The 19483-nt window shown below is 41.9% G+C and overlaps 1 protein-coding gene across 3 annotated transcripts in view; it reads left to right on the top strand.

The window, feature by feature from the left end:
- The window catches only part of GRK5 (G protein-coupled receptor kinase 5), a 148007-nt gene that overhangs the window by 82625 nt on the left and 45899 nt on the right, over nt 1-19483 (top strand). For all 3 annotated transcript variants that reach the window (XM_033149526.1, XM_033149527.1, XM_033149528.1), the window contains exon 4: nt 9277-9354. In XM_033149526.1, coding sequence (XP_033005417.1) covers nt 9277-9354 — 78 coding nt within the window. The remainder of the gene's footprint in view (nt 1-9276; nt 9355-19483) is intronic.

The following is a 19483-nucleotide window of genomic DNA, read 5'->3' as shown; positions in this document are numbered from 1 at the left end:
TGGATGTCATATTTTTTTTCTAGAAACTTCTCAGCATAAGCATAGTGAATTGAACAATTCCATTGGTAGAGCTTGGCACATCTGGTACTGATGCCCTCACTAACCAAAGGAAGGGGTCACAGCTCAGTGGTAAAGCCATCAAAAGAAGTTTCCAGTATAACTACTGGAACTAGCAACTTGAGTGAATCTTCAAAACTTTCAGAAATTCTTCTCAGCAACTGTGAAATCCTTATTATAAAGATGAGGGCCAAATTGATTTATTTACATTTAAAGCACATTACGTATCCCAAAATATCATGGGGACTGTAGTTTGTTAAGGGTCTTGGGAATTGTAGCACTGCAAGGGAAAATTACAGCTCCCAGCATTCTGTAACGGAAGTCATGGGCTTTAAATGTGTATTGGAAGTGCTGTAAATCTAAGGTGCAGTTCTGCACCTTATGACAGAAACAGCAGTGTGGCTTATGTTGTCTGTTCCAAAGGATTTAAAGGTTGTTCCAACTCTACGTAGAGAAAACTGGACCAGTCTTGAAGCTCAAGGCAATAATTGGTCCTGCAATAAAGCTTTGCCTAGAACAAATTCCCACCTATGGAGAGCTAGCAGCTGTGACATTAATTCTCTTCTAGCCTGAGGGCACATATGTGGAGACACCATTATAAAGGGGTCCGAGGGGGTGGTAAAAAAATGAAACAGCTGTGCTTATAAGTTAAAAGCCACCACTGGCCCAAACAAATATATCAACTCTTTTTTTCTGCAGTCATGCTCTTCCCCTTACATCCTTTGTTTTCTGCATTCATCCTTGCCAGTCTGGGCGGTTGTTGCCTGATCCTTGCAGTATAGTTTAGAGTTGCATCGCTAGCCATTCCGGCACCTCAGGTTAAAAACATACCTCTTTATGTACGTGCTGTTTTCCATTCCCCAAAAGAAAGCAAAGCTTAATAATAGCCAAAGAAAAGTGCCTCTGAACATGTGCAAAGTACCTTTTCACTGAAGTGAATTCTCCCCACTTTCCCCAAGATAATTCAAGTGTGCTATCCTGTCCTCAGCCTCGAGTTTTTGTGTGTGTGTCAAGACAGTGGGCTGTCTTGACTGTGAGAAGATCGCCCTGCACTCTTGTCTGCCAGATTCAACTATGACTTCTCCCCTGCTACACACACAATACCAAGACAAATAGGAAAAGAAAAGTCCACCGAGTCAATAAAACCAGATCATACAAATTGGACTTTTGAATTTGGTCAGATTTTATTTAAAATAATAATAATAATAATAATAATAATAATAATAATAATAATAATAATAATAGATGGGTGGCTTCCAACAGAATGTTAAAATACAATAATCTATTAAACATTAAAAGCTTCCCTAAACAGGGCTGCTTTCAGATGTCTCCTAAAAGTCTGGTAGTTGTTTTTCTCTTTGACATCTGGTGGGAGGGCATTCCACAGGGTGGGTTCCACTACCGAGAAGGCCCTCTGCCTGGTTCCCTGTAGTTTTGCTTCTTGCAGTGAGGGAACCGACAGAAGGCCCTCGGCACTGGATCTCAGTGTCCGGGCTGAACAATGGGGGTGGAGACGCTCCTTCAGGTATACTGGACCGAGGCCGTTTAGGGCTTTAAAGGTCAGCACCAACACTTTGAATTGTGCTTGGAAACGTACTGAGAGCCAATGCTTTAAAAATACCTTTAAAGCAAAAATATGAATGTGCTTCCTATCTCTCCCCCGTCCCCCATTTTAAGACTAAAAAGTAGAGTGAAGTCTCCCCGCCTCTTCTTGCTCCTGGTAGTTAGCAATGTTCTTTTTCATAATAACTATCAACTATCAAACTGGGAATCTTCTGCATGCAAAACAGATGCTCTTACCACTGAGCTACAGTCCTCCCCCTAAAGCTGAGTTTCCTCAAGGACAACTGTTGCAAAACATGGACACAATTCGCAAGGGAATTCTCCTGTGCTGTTTTCCATTGGCGAGAATAGGCAGGAGGGTTTCCTGTGGATTGTGTCCCTTCTTTTCCCTGATTGCAAAGAACAGTGCTTAAAGCACCTCAATGAAGGAACATACCATCTTTAACACGTTAGGAAATTGAAAGAAAAACCAACAGTAAGTGGATTTTCTTTTGCCCCTAAGTGGCATGGTAGGTTTTTACTCCAGCAGTATAATCCTATACATATTTGCTCAGAAGCAAGTCCCATTATGTTCATTGGGGCTTACTTCCAGGTGAGTGAACATTGGGCTGCAGCCTAAATGTCGTGGAACAGAAGCCATGAGCAGTTCTTTAGAGACAATTCAGACAATGCCACAGCCAGCAGTAATTTGATTTCTGGACCATTGACTATGACCTACTTTTTAAGTTATCCTTTTTCGGGGGGGGGAGTGGAGGAATCACCTTCATACCCAATTTAAATGACCCCCCCCCTTTGCTCATACCTAAAAGTCAGCATTGATTTGTGTTACATAGCAATAAACAGTGTCCTCTTGTGGCTTTCGCCACTGATGTGATTTGAATTGGCTTTAGGAGAAAGCTCTTCGATAGAAAATCTAATTTTTGTTATTTAAATCCCCTACTCAGATTAGAAAACTAGTCAGTGCTTTCCCCACTCCAATCTACTTTTGGGTGGTTGGTTGAACAGTTGACACACAAAACTTAAATGGCAATTAAACCTTTTGCCCATTTCGTACGCTAGAAGCCCAAGATAAGAGTTATGGTCAGTTGACCTTGTCGGGAGGCCAAGCCTTGCATCTTGACCTGTTCATCCTCGCTGTTCCCCTGGGCTGCCTAATCACTTGCAACTGACAGTCGCTTCCCTCTTCCCCTCCAAAAGTGGAAGAACTGTTAGCATTTTAAGGAGAGCCTTTCAGTTTTCCTCCAAAGTTCTCAGCTAGGTTGGTCTTTATCGTCCTTGGCTCTCTCATCTTAGTGATGCAGGAATCCAGAGAAGATGCTACTCTTCCCTGATGGTTAAGGGCAGGCTTCCTCAACCTCGGCCCTCCAAATGTTTTTTGGCCTACAACTCCCATGATCCCTAGCTAGCAGGACCAGTGGTCAGGGATGATGGGAATTGTAGTCTCAAAACATCTGGAGGGCCGAGGTTGAGGAAGCCTGGTTAAGGGCTATTGTTGCCCAGCAGGTAACAGTAACACCCAGTTCTTCACACAGGATACCCACAAAGTTGTATAGACCCAGTGCTTTTTTCTGGGGGTACACAGAGGTATGCATACCCCTAAACATTTTGTGGATCTTTATACTTTTGTCCATTTACTGTATTTATTCCCCCCTGATTTGAACTATAAAATGGTGGTTTTCTTGAGTCAAAATGAGAGCATCCCTAAACATTTGGGGGGGGGAGGAGCACTGGATAGACCCAACAAGCGCCTTCCTTCCTTCCTTCCTTCCTTCCATTTTAAGACCATCCCCCCCCCCCCGATTAGTGTCCATGAACAAAATAGCTGAGGGGGAACGGCTGCCAATCACAGGTTTGCTGCCAGTTTCTGCTGCCAGTCTCCCAAATTGCCCAACCAGTTCTCTGCGGATGGGATGGTGAAGCTGAGACTGCGCTGAGGGGAGGGGAGGGAGAATTTCAGCTCAACCCTAGTTGTTGTTTATCTGTGAAATGGGTAGATGTTTTCCATTTATTTAGAAAATTTCTAGACTCTGTGACACTAAAAATACCCCCAACCCAAACCATGTATAATATACAGTTAAGCACAGCAAAAGAACATGATATAACATCATTTGTTATATCGTATGATCCACCATATACTCTAATATTTATGATTTTTGGCACTGCCGTAGTTTGGGTTGTCTCATGGCGTATGGGAATATGATACCAAGTATGGATGGTATCGCTTGCTGGCAGGGAACTTCTGCAAACATACTGCAGCTGTGCATCTTAAGGTGAACAGAATAAAAACTGTTTTCTGGTTTTATTTCTGCGCAAACTGTGGTCAATGCAGGAAACCACAGGCCTATCACTTTTGTGCTATAAAATTTCTTCTACCTTTCTGAGCTCATATCGCATTATCTTTTGGGCCTTCATCAACTCCACCCATCTTATCTGTTCATAGGCCTCACACACATCTACTCTGTTTTTACCTGCATGCCACTTATTAGCTTTAAAAGCTGTGTATTTAGATCTTGTTTTAGTAAGGATTTTTTTTAGTGTGCTGAGGCAAAAAGTATCTTGTGTGTATTTTTAATTGACTTTACGAGTCATCTTTAACCTTTTTTAGCTCAGCTTACTACCCAACCTTTGTTTTATTTTTTTATACTTTAAATGTATACCCAGCCCTGTCAGCTTTAGCTTTCAGGGCAGTTTACGGTCATGTCTTGAAAACATGCTAAGAATGTTTATTCAGAAGGAAAGTCTCACAGAGTTTAGCAGGATTTACTTCCTGGTAAGCAGGATTGCAATCCAAGAACTTAATCTCCGATCACACTTCAGCCTTTATGCTTGAATGAAAATGAAATCGGCAAAAATAAAATTTGTAGTTTAAGCTGAGCTCAAATTTAATTAGGCTTAAGAGCTTCAAAGTAGAGTTCCATAGCTAGTTCTCTAAGGACTACTAAATCTCTTTTCAAAAAAGTTAGAAGAAGAAAAAAACCTCCTTCATTGTTGGCTACCAACCATAGTTTACTGTGATGAGGTCTACTTGTATCAGCTACTGTCCAGATATAGTTTTGTATTACAGTACAGTGGTACCTCGGGTTACGTACTTAATTGGTTCCGGGGTGCCGTTCGTAACCCGAAAAGTACGTGACCCGAACGGTGATATCGCGCATGTGCAAAAGTGCAATTTCGCGCTTTGCGTGTGCACAGATTGCGCAGAACGCTTCTGCGTATGCACGGAGCGTGCGCACAGCGAAAAACACTTCTGGTACGTAACCCGAAAAAACGTAAACCAAAGTAGACATAACCTGAGGTACGACTTTACCTCCATGTTAAGGATCCTAATCAGCATACTGGTTTTAATTCTCCTGTTACTTTTAAGATCAGTCATCACTATTTTTGCTTGGCATTGTTCAGAAACAGAATGAGCAGGTTTCTGGCTGTGGCTTCAGTCATTTTAAAATAAATTTAAAAAATAAAGGAAAGGGGAAAACATTTATACTAGATGGATAAGAGTACATAAAGAAAATGGAGATGGTTCATATAATTTGCACAAGACTAGAAAAATAACCAAGGTACTTAAACAGAACTTCAATAAAGAAATGGAAGAGAAATGGAAGCCTAGAGCTTGTGGTTATCAAGGAGAAAGCTTAACCACAGGCCCAATTTCGAAGACACATTACCGGTAAGCCAAACCTTGGTTTAGCTCAGTGTGGCAGAAGAGTACCAAAGACCAGGGAGGTGAAAAATGGCTATGAGCTCCTGTCCAAGAGCTATACGCTTATGCAAACAAGACTACTGTTTGATGTGCAAACAAGGCCACTGTGTTATAGGGTTTCTCAACCAAGAAATTGTTGACCGCTGATCTAAAGAGAAGTTGCAGTGGAGTGTCTCACCCTCTGGGATTGCTCATGCCTATCCATTCAGAAAGTCTTGCTGAGCTTTTCTGCATTCCAGCTCCTAGTGGATGATATATTCCCATTTCCCTAAGCACAGAAATCAAGCTCCAATGAAACCCATGTAGGACATTTCTACATGCACAAACTTTCCTTTCCATTAGTACTCCCTGCTTCAGATGGATTGCTGCTCCGAAAAGTCTCTCAATTTGGGGGGGGGGCAGCTTTTCAGGGTGTGGGAGAAATACTATTAGGATGCTTTACAGCCTCTCAGTCACATGATGTCCCTTGGATCCCAGCTAACCTTTTATGCATGCCTCTTCCTCTTAGCTTTCCAAAAGCGCCAGCATTGGTTAATCAGCTGAGAAACCATGGGCATGCTTCCAGATGTACAATCTCGGAACATGATACAAACAGATTTGTCCACTTGGGATGTAAATGCAATTAATGTGAAAATTGTTTTAGTGATTTGTAAGCCAAATCCTGTATGAGATTATCCGATTTTATAGTGATAAACACAGGGCTTGAAAGATAGTGAGGGGAGAAGCTGTGCCATTATTATTAGCTTGTGAATTGTGTGGGTTCAGGACATGATTGCATTTTGAACTGTTTTGCCGTTCGGTACTTTTGGGGTCTTTGTGCAGCTGTACAAGGCATAGAAGCTGAAATGCAAATGCTTTCCTGTTAGAAATGCTGCTTTGTATCTCAATAATTCTTTAATCGTACTGAAGCCCCCCATCTTCCCTTTGCTGTGATCGTAAATTATGACAACCGAGATAAGACTTCGGGTCTCCTAACCTTTTAAACATAGCTCTTTTTATCTGTGCAATTTTATTCTTCCGAATAGGTTCAGAACGGTGGTGGGGAAGAAATGTTGTTAAGATGCTATAAACATTCTTGGCTGTTCATGGTTTCAAGAGGCAAAATGACCTGTAGTCAGATAGTATCTAAATGGACAGGAAATTGGATGAAAGGGCTCTGCAAACCCCTTTGTATTCTGTTTTATGAGCATATAATTAGTTCATCCCTGTACAGTTAGGGTATTGGAAGAGCTGCAGTCATGCTTTTTCACAGTCCACGGATTTCTCATCTGAAGCATTGTTATCTTAAAAGTTTGTTTCACAGTTGCCGTTTAACGACACGAATCCAATTGCGTTGCTGTACTCTTAAAGCATCCTGAGATAGTCAAATAGCAGCTGCTGAGTCCCTGCTCATATCCCACGAGCCCTTCTGAGCGACACAATAAGCGCATACTGTCTCACTGCCCTCGGGTTGAAAGCACTTGTGGGAATACCACAGAATTTGCCACATCAGAGAGGGAGTCAGTTTTCATGCTCTGAGTTGAAGATGGTATTACTTCAATAAGGACACTGTGCAGGCCAAGGCAAACATTAGTCATGTGATATAGGCCCCGCCATGACAGAATCTGGCCAAAAGCGATGACTTAGTTAATGCAAAATTTTCCACATTTGGATGTACAGACGTTGATCATTTTAGGAGCATCCAAATGACAGGCGATTGCTAATGGGCAGGTCCTTTTGGACCTGGAAAAGGGAAGAACAGGGGCAGGGCAGAATGGGCCAGGGCACACTCTGCTGATGGCCGGGACCAGAACCCCTATGCGAAATGGTCATCGCCTGTAATATGTAAAAGGGGTTGGGCAAGTGGTGGTAGAGTGGATACACTTCCTTTTTTGACATAATAATTTCTGGTTCGTTTCTGAGAGCACTGCAATGCTCCTGTGCAACATTCAGTTCACCATGGGGGCATAAGAAGCTACCATTAAAGAGAGTCAAGCCATGAGTCCATTTGGTTCAGCGCTGTCTACACTGGCTGACAACGGGACTCTCGGGATGTCGGGTGCGAGTCTTTCTCAGCTCTTACATGAAGATGCCAGAGACTGAACTTGAACCTTGCATGTAAGGCATGTGTTCTATCTCTGAGATGGGGGGTCATTTCCTGCAAAACTTCTGTATGAGACAATGCACATCAGTATTAACAAACAGTAAACTGAGAAGAAAGGGAAGTGAGGCCCTGGGGGTTCTTCAAAAGATGTTACAGACAATTATTAATCCTCATGAATGGGTTGACTTACCCCAGTGGGTGGAATCACTCAGAGAAGAGTTAAACTGCATTCAGGCAGGATTTTATTCAATTTTCTCAACATTTCCTTACCTGAAATTTTCTGTGTTTTGTCCAGAAGGCATTTCTGGAAATCTAGCTGAACACAGTGGTATTTTAGTGCGAATTTCCATGCGGATTTCTTTCAGATAAATATCTGTTAGAAACTCATTTAACCGATATGGGAGAAGCATGTATTGTTGTAGTAGTTGGGGCCTGCTCCAGGATAGTAGGCCAATTCAGGCTGGGCAGATCCTGCACCACAATGTTCACCAAAGCTGGGTAAGCACACCTTCACCAGGTAAAAAATGTGTTTCAGGAAGGACAGGATTTCTGCCTGACACCTCTCCAAGGTAATCTAACCAGTACCATTTAGTTGTTGTCTAGGTGACAGACAAAACAATAGACACAACTATGACAGCTTTGCTGACTGCCAAAATTCAGCTCTGCCCTTTTAAAATGGAAACCAGAAATGTCAAGCTGTCTGAAACTGTGGCCAGAATAGGCCAGGTGCAAGGTGAAAGCATACAGAAATGTGAAAATAACACAAATATAATTTCTACAGCCCGGATAAAGCAGGTAAAACATTCCTTAGGTCAATGGAACCCACTTAAAAAATAAATGTGCATCTTTAATAACGAAAGGTCCATCAGTCTTTGGTTATTCATCAAACGGGTCTTCTGAAGAACTTTTGTTGCATAAGCTAGACAAATGGTATTATTTTCACTGAGGATATCCCTTTCAAATGTAAGCTCAGCCTTTTGGCCAACTATTCTCACAAAGGCCTAGGCTGAATGGAAGAAGCCACAAACATTTGAAACTATCCTCTGTCAGTATGTAGCACCTCTGCTCAGAGATCTGCACTGGTTGAACCATTTCCTACTGGGGCAAGTTCATGGTGTTTCTATTAATATATAAAGTAAGGATTGCCTTACCCAGCATATGCCCAGTCAACCATTTTGCAGTATGGGCGAAGTTAAGAGATAATACTCATTATGCATTTGAAAGAAATCAGTCTTTAGTGTAGCATCACCTACCCCTCAAAACTCCCTCTGTTGGTGTTGGGCAGGTGCCTGCACCATTCTCTTTTTGGTGCCTGCTTAAAACATTTTGACTGGGACAAGCCTGTTGAGACATGCTTTATTTCTTTTTAGCTGCTGTTGATTTTAATCATCTTGTGAATATTTTTAAATTCTTGCTTTTAATTGTTTTAGTATTGATAATTTTGATGTATAGTTTTATATTTTTGTAAACCACTAAGAGGTTTTCTTAAAATCAAATGTACATAAATTCTATTCTATTCTATTCTATTCTATTCTATTCTATTCTATTCTATTCTATTCTATTCTATTCTATTCTATTATAATATTCCTGGAGTATCTTGATGTATGTAGAGGGCAATGCCTTGTCCTTCAATTTGTATGTGTGTGTGAGAGAGAAAGAGACACAGAGACAGAGAGAGGAGGGAGAGGGGAGAGTGTGTATTTGCATGAAACTTTTGTTTAATAACCTAACAAAATGTTAATCTCTAACATTACCAGGCTGTGTTTGGAAATCTTCCAATTGTTCCCTTGGTTGTTAGAATGCAACAATCCTGCTCTAAACATTTCCCAACTAGAAAACACAGCAGCTAATCCTTTCTCGTTTTCTTTTCCAGGCAGAATATGAAGTTACTCCGGATGAAAAACTAGGAGAGAAAGGCAAAGAAATTGTGATGAAATACCTCATCCCAGAGGTAAGGAACACCTGAAAAGGTAGTGCTAAAAAAATGCAGCAGGACTGCTGCAAGCAAGGTTTTTGTTCTATTGTCTAGCAGTTACTGTCAAAATAACATGCAGAGAACTAGATCAAGGCCTAAATTCTCCAAATTCAGGAAAATTGCATGGTAAACCCTTCCAGAATTGCATAATCTCAAACGGAATCCCATGGCTGAACAAATACTGGTACACGACCACACCAACATTTCTTGCAAAAACCAGCATGTACAGACCATTGAAAAGGAGTTGGGGAAATCGAACATAGTGGCAAGACTAATATTTATAAGAAGATCCCAATGAATTTCAAGCATATGACTTCACAGCAGTCATGATTGTCAATGAATAAACCCTGTTTTCTAGGCATGTGGATTCTGGTAAGAGTAAAGAGGGCTTGTTTCTACACACACTTTAGGGTTTTCCATCATCTCCTCTGGTGGCGTTTTGACCTGCTGTCTCCGTACTGTTGTTCTGTGCAGCCAGCTTGTATTCTGTACCAGGTATACAAAGAAAGTATCAGGTGTTAAACCGATTATGATACACCAAGACCAAAACACCAACACGGCTTGCAAATATAAAGAACAATTTTACTTGATTAAACACACTAAAGTGCAACATGCATGTCAAAGCCTGGAGATACTTATAGACAAATAGTCAACTAATGGCACAACTCTGCCAATAATAATAATGTCATAGCGCAGTGCAAACACACAAATTTTCCTGCAGATAGTAGTGCAAAGTCATGTAAATGGGAACGGTCACAGGAAAGGATTCTTCACACAGCCATATGTAGAGGCAGCGGACACAGATGGACCACTGTACTACTTTCGCCGAGGGACAGTGAGGAGGTTTCCGTCTGTGTCCGCTACTCACGCATGACCCCTGCCTCTACATATGGCTGTGTGAAGAATCCTTTCCTGTGACCGTTCTCATTTACATGACTTTGCGCTTCTAACAGAGAACTATCTGCAGGAAAATTTGTGTGTTTGCACTGCGCTATGACATTATTATTATTATATACATTATTGGCAGAGTTGTGCCATTATTTGTCTATAAGTATCTCCAGGCTTTGACGTGCACATTGCACTTTAGTGTGTTTAATCAAGTAAAATTGTTCTTAATATTTGCAAGCCGTGTTGGTGTTTTGGTCTTGGTGTATTCTGTACCATGCACATTGGAAGGTGTTAAACGTATCTTCTGTTTTCTGAGAACACAGTTAAAGATACCCTGCCTACGAAAAGCAAACACACAGCAAGAAACAGCCCCAGTAAATGCACCCTGAGAGACTGACATTAAAACAAGTGGGAAGCCAGGTATTCAGACTTGTCTTTAAAGAACAGTAATTCCTGTTTTTGAACTACTGGCTTATGTCAAAATTACATTCCCTTCACATGAAGAGTTATATTGAGCACTGTTGCCTCCTACTGGCGGTCAAGCTGTCTTCATAGAATTGTAGAGTTGGAAGCGACCATGAGGGTCATCTAGTCCAACCACCTGCAATGCAGGAATCTTTTGCTCAAGGTGGGACTCAAGCCCATGACCCTAAGATTAAGAGTCTTGTGCACTACTGATTGAACTCGTAGTCATAGATTCTGACAGTTACTTTCCCTCAAGACTGAGGCAATTTCGTATTATACTTGTGTGGGGAGGTACTTGGCCAAAATCCTTTTATTTTTCCACACATTCAGCGGTTACTAACTTCCTTTCACTCTGGATTAGGGGTCATTAAACTTGAGTTGGCTCGAAAAATTGGAGTTGTTTGTTGGACTATGACAGCATTTGTCAATCTTTGATGCTTGTATTGGACTGCATGTGCTGTTGTGTATCCACTAGATGGCAACCCTAGCAGGACACAGAAACTCACAGATATGGTTAGGTTGCAGCTGGATGGAATAAACATCATTGGGGTTTTTTGTACATTCACCGCCTTCCTTCAGCCTCCTTGTGAGATTATCTGGCACTAAGCAGTAAGTGCACAGCGTTGAGTACGTGAATTATCCTACGTTTCCAAAAAGAGTTACGGGGGCCCGGCATCATTGCTTAGATTCTTTCACTGCGGAAACATGTTTGACCCTGGGAACAACATGTTACGCTTTTTCAAAAGTGTCCCATTTAAATTTTAAGTGATACAACATGCTTTGGCAGGAGAAAAGGCAGATTTTTTGCTTTGTTTTGTTTAGTCAACAGTTTTCCTACCATAAATTTTTCATTGGTTTACGTTTTCTCTTGGGGAGCTCTTTGGAACCTGCTTTTACTTATTTAGTCTGGTTAATGTCAAGTACATGAGGATGTTGTGCCACTGTTGCTGCTACCCGTTCAGAATCAGTTCTAAACCCAGTCATGTTTTTGTCTTGCCATGGTGGCATGCTACTCCACAGCAGAAGCTTGTAAACTAATGAGCTAATAGTTGATAGGGCCACTGTTTTGTAAGGACAAATGTGGCTTTCCTTCCATTTTTTCAGATGCCATAGTTCACTCAGTTTGATTTCTCTTGAACTTTGGAAACAAGTGCTACGTGCTGAGTGATATCTTGGAGGTAATAAAAGCTGGTAAGCACCACTAAATCGTGCTGGCAAATGTGGTGTATCATTCCCATACACATCACCAGACAATGCTTTTTCACAAATCCGGTTCTCACGTTCTCAGTATTCGTTGCACTAAAAGACTCAGATTTCTCAACCTTTACTTTTAAACAGCGCAGTCTATGCGTGCCTGCTTAGAAGTAAGTCCCACTAAGTTCTGTGAGGTTTACTTCCCAGTAAGTGTGTGGATTGCAGTCTAAAGCTCTTAACAGAAATTTCACTACATTCCCCCCCCCCCGATTTTAGTGTCATCCTACATATGTACGTAAGGAAAGTCAGACATGCTGGATTTGAAAAAGAGAGAACAAATTTCAAATCTCTTCAGCGGTTCAGGGTCGACATGCTTAATTGTGTGTGCTACATCTGTGAAAGCAAAAAATAAAATAAAATGCAGTTTCTATGGGCTTCTTCATAGAGACACTAAAAAACTGTTCTTTGTTTTCCTCTGTAAGTAACAAACTTTAACTTGGGACATTACTGTAAAGAAGTGCTTTGTGTGTGAATTTTCAACTTGACACATCTTTTTGAAAGATGGTTGATTTCTAAGTTCATGGCAAATATTTGGTTCAGATCTGCTCCCACGTATTAATAGCTTCAGTGCTGTCATCTTAAACTGTAGCCCAGCTGCTGTGTGTAGCAGAAGTTGTTTTGGAGAGCAAGTTCACTGCAAAATAAAAAATTAACCTCACAAGTCTCAGTTTGTCCCCCTCACACTACCATACGCTTGGCAGAAAGCAAAGAAACTGTATTTCTGAAATACACCATCTGATCCAAATATAACAAGCTTTGGAAAACTGCACCCAATAATTTAAAGAAGTGAGTGCTCTCAGACAAATTTTGGAAGCTCATATCCTTGTAATAGCCGTAGTAGTGAAAAATCTTAAGTCTCACCTCTACAGAGTTTTCTAAGCAGCTGCTATAGAACCATTGGTTCAAATAATTCTGATCAGGCTCTAACCTAACTCAAACTGGAGGAAAAAGAGGGATATGGAGAAAGTAGCCTACTGTACAAAAGTAGTTTGTACAATAATTGATGTTATTTGTTCCATCCAGTTTTTCCTCTCACCTGGCCCACCAGTGCCATTTGGCCCTCGGAAGATGGCTCGAAGGATATGTGGCCCTTGGGCTGCAAAGAGGTTTCTATCTCTCTTCAGGAGAGATTCCTCCAAGTTCCTTCTAATGGCATTATCAAAATGGAGGGTTTTTTTTTTGGTCTGGATAAAGCAGATGGTTCCCCCCCTCTCCATTACTACTGTGGGTGAAGGGTGGGGATTTTTTGTGGGCAACAATTCATGCTGCTCAGGGTGAGAGCCTGGGTGGATTGGAAAGCAGGGAGAGAAAGGTGTTAAGTTGCTCAAAAGCCACAGGGTGAGTTAAGTTGGCACAGAGTGGGGCCTTCTTTGAAAGGGAGACAGATGTGGAGAGAATGGGTTGCCATAAGTGAAAAACAGGATGGGAACTGTTGCTAAAGCCAGTGGTTGTTTATTCTGTTCAAATCTGTTTCAGTACCTTCTGTTTGTTTTTACCTAGTTATTCGGCTATATTGGAAATTTCGACATGTTGTTATTGTAGTTTTGCTTGTTTACCTTATGACAGAATTGTTAAATTATTGTTTATTGGACCTGTTTATGTGATTTTGTGTGTTTTTCATATTGTTTTTCTATGCTTGTTTTTTATTATTACTTTGTTCCTTGCTCTGAGATTCCATAAAGAACAGGCTATAAATAATTTATATGCAAATAAAACAAACAAACATTCCTTTAGGAAAGCAACAAAATACTGAGATGGTTGAAAAAGTGATTTAATTCACAGATAATTTGGAAGTAATAATCCATGTGTGAGCCCAGACCAAACCTGGGTTCCTCCTCTGAGACAAAGAGTGGGGCCATGAAGTTAGCTTGTTAAATGAATGTTGCCCTTCTGCCTCTTTTTCATTGTCCGTCTTTCATCATTCTGGCAGAAAAGGTGATGCACATAGTCAAGTGTGCCTTTCTTTCTGTAGGGTTTCCAGAGAGGGGTTCTAATAATTCTTCATGCAAAGGCCACTTTTGCACTTGCATTGTTCCATTGTGGTGGGGCTCTGCAATTGTTCCTTTCTGCTTTGAGAGTTAAAACAAAAAGAACTCTCCTTGGAGGAGGGCAGAAAACACAATCTCTCCCACAATGTACCCAGCGATTCACATCTGCTCAGAAGTAAATCCCATTTGAGTTCAAGGGGGCATGCTCCCAGGTAAGTGGGTATAGAATTTCAGCCTCAGTTGTTTTGACTTGGCCTTGAGGTCCATGGACTCTTGTCAGAAGAAGAAATTTTGGAGCACACTTGAGGAAACATGAACAATATTAAAAAGCAAATGTGCAGCAAGTACTGAGGGAGACAAGCCACATTCGGATGATCATGTCTCATATTGATTATCCAAAATACAAATGTTCTGTTTCGTCCACGCATGCACCCCTTCACCCCTTCCTTTGCAGAAGTCAAACCAGGAAGCCTCTAATTAATCATGTTTTCCTCTTTTGTCCAAGCCAGGAAAGTGTGGTTGCCAGCTTGGGATCAGTCAGGTTATTAAACTGTGATTTGAAATAACTTTGTAGCCAGGTTGGGGCAAATGGCACATACCCACCCACCAGGGCATACAATTGTGTGTGTGTATGTGTGTGTGTGTGTGAGAGAGAGAGAGAGGGGGGGGTTGTCTTTTTAATTTGTGAATTGGTAGATGTCCATGTTTAAATGGTAGCCTCCATTTAAAGAACAACAATTTGTTTTAATAACAAGAGCAATTGCAAAATAGGACCCTCTGAAAAATTCAGTAAATAAGACAGGGCAAGTGCACAACAAAAGGCTTATCAGGAAGTGCCCTACACCCAAAAATCTGTTCACTCAAGACTTTCCCTGACTGAAGATGGATTTTTCATTATTACAATCACCCTATAATTGCTTCAGTAGGCTGGGGTGGCGGTGGGGCAGTCTGTATGGTAGCATAACTATGAGCTAGACTTAGGCTCTGTTTTTCAGTTTCCATTTCAGTTGTGTTCTCTGCCCAGCTAGCATGAATAAAAAAGCATGTTTCTTTGCTTATTCTGTGGAGTTTGTTTATTCTGCAGTTGTTAACGGTGAGTAGAGCAGAATTAGGTGCTTATTGCTAAATGGTGAAATAAAATGCTTTGGGGAAAATAGCTACCCTAAGTTATCCTTTACTCTTTTACAGCACTCACTTTACTATGGCTAGCTGTCTGAGTGTCCACTGTAACTCAGTCCTAATTTCTAACTTTCCCAATGTGTATAGCTCAGCATGAGGTCTTTTCAAGATTTCTGGGCATAAAAATCAACTCAGGAACTGGTTAAAAAAAATCCAATTGCTTGTCATAATTAGTTTCCAACCACTTAGTTAGCCCTTTATATAGTAATGAGTTAAACATTTCCCCCTTGGTTGTCCGTCAGGAAGGAAAATCTAAAGGTCAGAAACACAACAGACACACCTGAAAGTACTTTCTCTCTGCCCTTCCCTAAACTTGTAGCTTGTACAAGTCTTTTTTTCTGCTGGAATCCAAAACCGAGATACCTAATCTAGCATCAAAGCCAAGCTGATACTCAATTTCCTGTTAACTTGACCTTTACAGAGTCCATTGTGTAAGTTAACACTCACGGCATGGAGGAGAAGTGAAGAAGAAGAATGCTATGTTTCCATTCCACCGGCCCTCACACCCTTTCCCCCCAGTGAGAAGGGAGGATTGGCTGGCACTGTGCACCTCCCCCTCAAGAATGCCCCACCAGGAACAGAGGTGCCGGTTTGCCCCCAGGATTGATGGGGGCCCCAGCTACTGAAGCTGTGGCGTGTGCTGCATGCCAGGCCCCTTCAAGATTGAGGGCCCCCCGGTCCTCTGCCAACAAATATTGAGGGGGCCAAGGGATTTTCGCTCCCCTAGAGTTGGTGTGCCTGCCTAGAAATGTGGCTGCCGCATCTAACGTAGTAGGGTCACTACGGTTTTATTATTTATTGAATCTTGGCTTGTTCTGAAGTCTGTGATCAGACAAAATGGGGATATATGTCCACTTCAGAAGAAAAGTGGGGAAACAGAGGCTTAATGGTTGGATCTTGTGCTCCATAAATGGAGGGGCAAAGGGGCTGCGTATGCAGGTAAAAAGCTTTTCATATCTCAGTTTATTATAGCCCAAACCAGGCCAGAACAAGAGCACCACTGGAAGGAATGCTGTGCATTCACCCGCAGTGTAGACTTACTCAAGAAGCTTGGCTTGCATACAGGCTTGTTGAGAGGGTGACGCTGGGAACTCAAGGTAGAAAATGTCAAAAGCATCCTTTTCCTGTTTTTGTATTCTCACCATTTCAGCGAATCCACTTTGGGTTTCAGATTTAGCTTCTTATGTGGAATCAAATCTGGGGGGGCCATGGGAGAGAGTTGGTTGCGATTATAGCTGAACTGGCTGCACTGCCATTTCCCCCTTCTGCTCTCCATTTCCCCCTTGGCTATAATAGACCAGGAGAAATGCCTGCATTCGTCCCGCATTGCCACTATGTGCTGCCTCCGCACACACACACACACACCCCACTAGGCTGTCTGGGTGAAAGCTACCATCCCTAGTTCACCTAAATCATTAGCTCATTATCTCCTCTCTCTCTCCCCCAGCATAACTGCTTGTGATCCATTGTCTGAAAGATGCTATACAAAAGCAAATTGATTGGAAATTGCTGTTAAGACACTCTGTGTGCCATTAGGGCTTATATTTGGACTCAGCTGGGTACTAAAAACATTGCTGAATAGTGGGGCTAATGTGCACTGTTATTGCCATTAATGTACTTTGCAGATTCTGAAGAATAACAACTGCAGCAGCTTTATGATCTGAATTCCTGTTTGTTATCCTTCTCCTCAGGAAATGCACATAATAATGGAAAGGTTTGCAGGAGGTGAGCAGGACGAGTGTATCATTGGAATCTACCCAGAAGAAAGAGGGCAAGGGGGGAAGAAACAAGCAGTTGGTTCAGTAAAATGGTTCCCTTTGTTTTTCAAAACAATGATAGGGTGACGAAGGAAGGACCTACTCTTAGGAAGGGGAAATTACCTTATGCTTTCAACTGGTACGGCAGCTGAGGAGTGCATAAATGCTTTGTTTCTTTGTTTCCCTCGAGGGTTGTAGAGAGAGGGGAGAACATTACAGCCATATTAATCAAAGGGTTGCCTTTCTTTCGTGTTTCTTGCGAACACACAGAAATGTACTGTTGGTTACACCAGTGGTAATGGTGGGTTGGAGGCAACCATGTCTGTGCACAAGCAGAACAGATGCCCGCTTGTGCAAAAGAACTCGATAATCTCTCCCCTCGCCAAATCTGCTTTGGAGGGTTGAGGGACGCACACACCCAGAAAAGTTTGTGGCGGTGCTTCAGGTGGAGCAGAGGAAAGGGAAGTTCCATTGCACCAGCAGGAATCTGCTCACACAACATTGAATGCAGCCCCTTAATTTTGATCAGGCAAAAAAAAAAGTTAATTGCAGCAATGGTGTGCTGGGGAGGAAAGCGAACCTAGGTTTTGAGAGCTTCTGGGTGTGCAGCTCTGAATGCCACCCAACCTCTGTAGCACACTTGTGTCACTGCTCAGTGATGACGTAGCTGTCACATCTGTCCTGATATCTCCACTTCTGCTTGTGAGCAGCACCCTGCAAAACATCAGCTGCTGTTTCAAATATCACTGTAAACTCCCTTGATGTGGATTAACTGGTGATGTTCAGAAAGCACATGCTCTGCTTATGGACAGACCCGGAGTCTAGGCATCTGCTCTTAATTATTCCCCCCCCCAAAAAAAAGTAGTAGTTAAAATAATTGCTGTGTTGTACATCCTGATGTTTGGGTGAATTGGTCCAGCCTGCTTCCTGTTTGGGGTCATCATATCACATGATTTTTAGCAATAGGTGCGATTTCATATTATACCAGTCCATTTCTAGCGAACCCTTCAGTGTCCCCCCATCCTAGGTCTTACTGCTGTTTCAAATGGTGCTCACGCCTTGGAGCCTCATCTCCTCCCAATTCACCTCTTGCTAGGTAAGAACTCTTTAATTTCATTTTAGAAAAACCAAGAAGTCACATGGGTGTTTGCCAGCACTGCATTTCTGAGGGGCAAAAGAACAGCTCAAGGCACTTCACATTAATGACTTTCTCTCTCTCTCTGATAAGACTTCCATGGATTGTTTTTTTCCAGCGTGCTCACTTCCTCAAACAAAATTCAGCAAACGGGTCAAATATCCAACCTGCTCGTTTTCCATTTATAGGACTACCTCCAAGCAACAGAACATCCCCGCCCCCTTGATTGCAAATGTGCTTAGAATTTTTTATTTAGATTATTCAGTATATATCGCTGTAGCTTTAAGACCAACTTGCAGAGGGCCTCTAACAGGCAAAAGCTAGTCACATGACTAGACAGTGCTGGGGGGGGGTCTGAGTGCCACCCGAGACATGTTTTTAGTATCGACTCCTGCGATTGTTATAAATCAAATCAATAAAGTCAAGCCCAAGGTCTCAGATGGAAGATGAATGAACATTATGAGTGTCTTGAGGACCCAATGTTTCTCTTTTGTCCCCCTGTACAAGTTCTGCCTTTTGCTAGGTTCTTACAGGTTCAACTTTATGGGTGATATCCAACTAAAAACATTTATTTCCATGGGTCTGCTCTGAATCTGGCTTAGTTGAATATCAGCCTATGTAGCATACTCCAGAAATAATCTTGATGTCCCTGAGAAATCAGTAAATTTCAACAAGTTTCAGTTTGCCCATTTTTTTCAATAGCTTCTTGCTCTGCATAGGATCGGACCACTGTTCTAACAGACAGCCTTTCAAGGAACTTCCTTCAGGCTTAGGTGTAAAGAGTACTCCCACTCCCTGCAGAAAATCAGTCTTGTGTTGCTAGATTTACCCAATGGAAGGATTGTAGCTTAGTGCTTCAAGTACATGCTTTCCATTCAGAAGTTCAGTCCCTGGCATCTCTAGGGCAGGGCTGGGAGAAAACTGTGTCTGAACCCCTGGAGCAGCAGCTGCTGGTTAATATAGGCCAATGGTGGAGGATCAACTTCACTGGGACTCTCCTACCCCTAACTTTCTGTGGTCTTGTGTCCTCTATCATTCCCAATTCACATTGGCTGCCTTCTTTTTGACAATAGTTGCATTAGCAGTGCTGTTAACCTTACTCCTCCATGTCAGTTTTCTGTCGCCAGGATTTATTATTAATAAGCATTTTTCCCATCAACAGAGCTGTGCTATAATATAGGATCTCAGTGGGACCTAAAAATACCCCTTGAAAGACCAGCTTGATTAGGGCTCATTTTGCTTAGAATTGGTGGCTTTCTCACGGTCTCCCCCCTCCCCATCTTCTAATCCCTTACCCACTGTTTATAAGACAAATGCTACTTTAACTAAACATTTTTGAGAATTTCTCTCCTGATTTACTATTGGCAACAGTATACAGTCTGTTCTGTTCCATATATCATTGTCATAGGAAAATAAATATCAGTAACCCAAGTGTAGGC

Source organism: Lacerta agilis, chromosome 5 (assembly GCF_009819535.1).
Source record: "Lacerta agilis isolate rLacAgi1 chromosome 5, rLacAgi1.pri, whole genome shotgun sequence".
Classification (NCBI taxonomy): domain Eukaryota; kingdom Metazoa; phylum Chordata; class Lepidosauria; order Squamata; family Lacertidae; genus Lacerta; species Lacerta agilis.
Note: the sequence above shows the minus strand (reverse complement) of the source record. Positions and strands in the feature narration are given on the sequence as shown.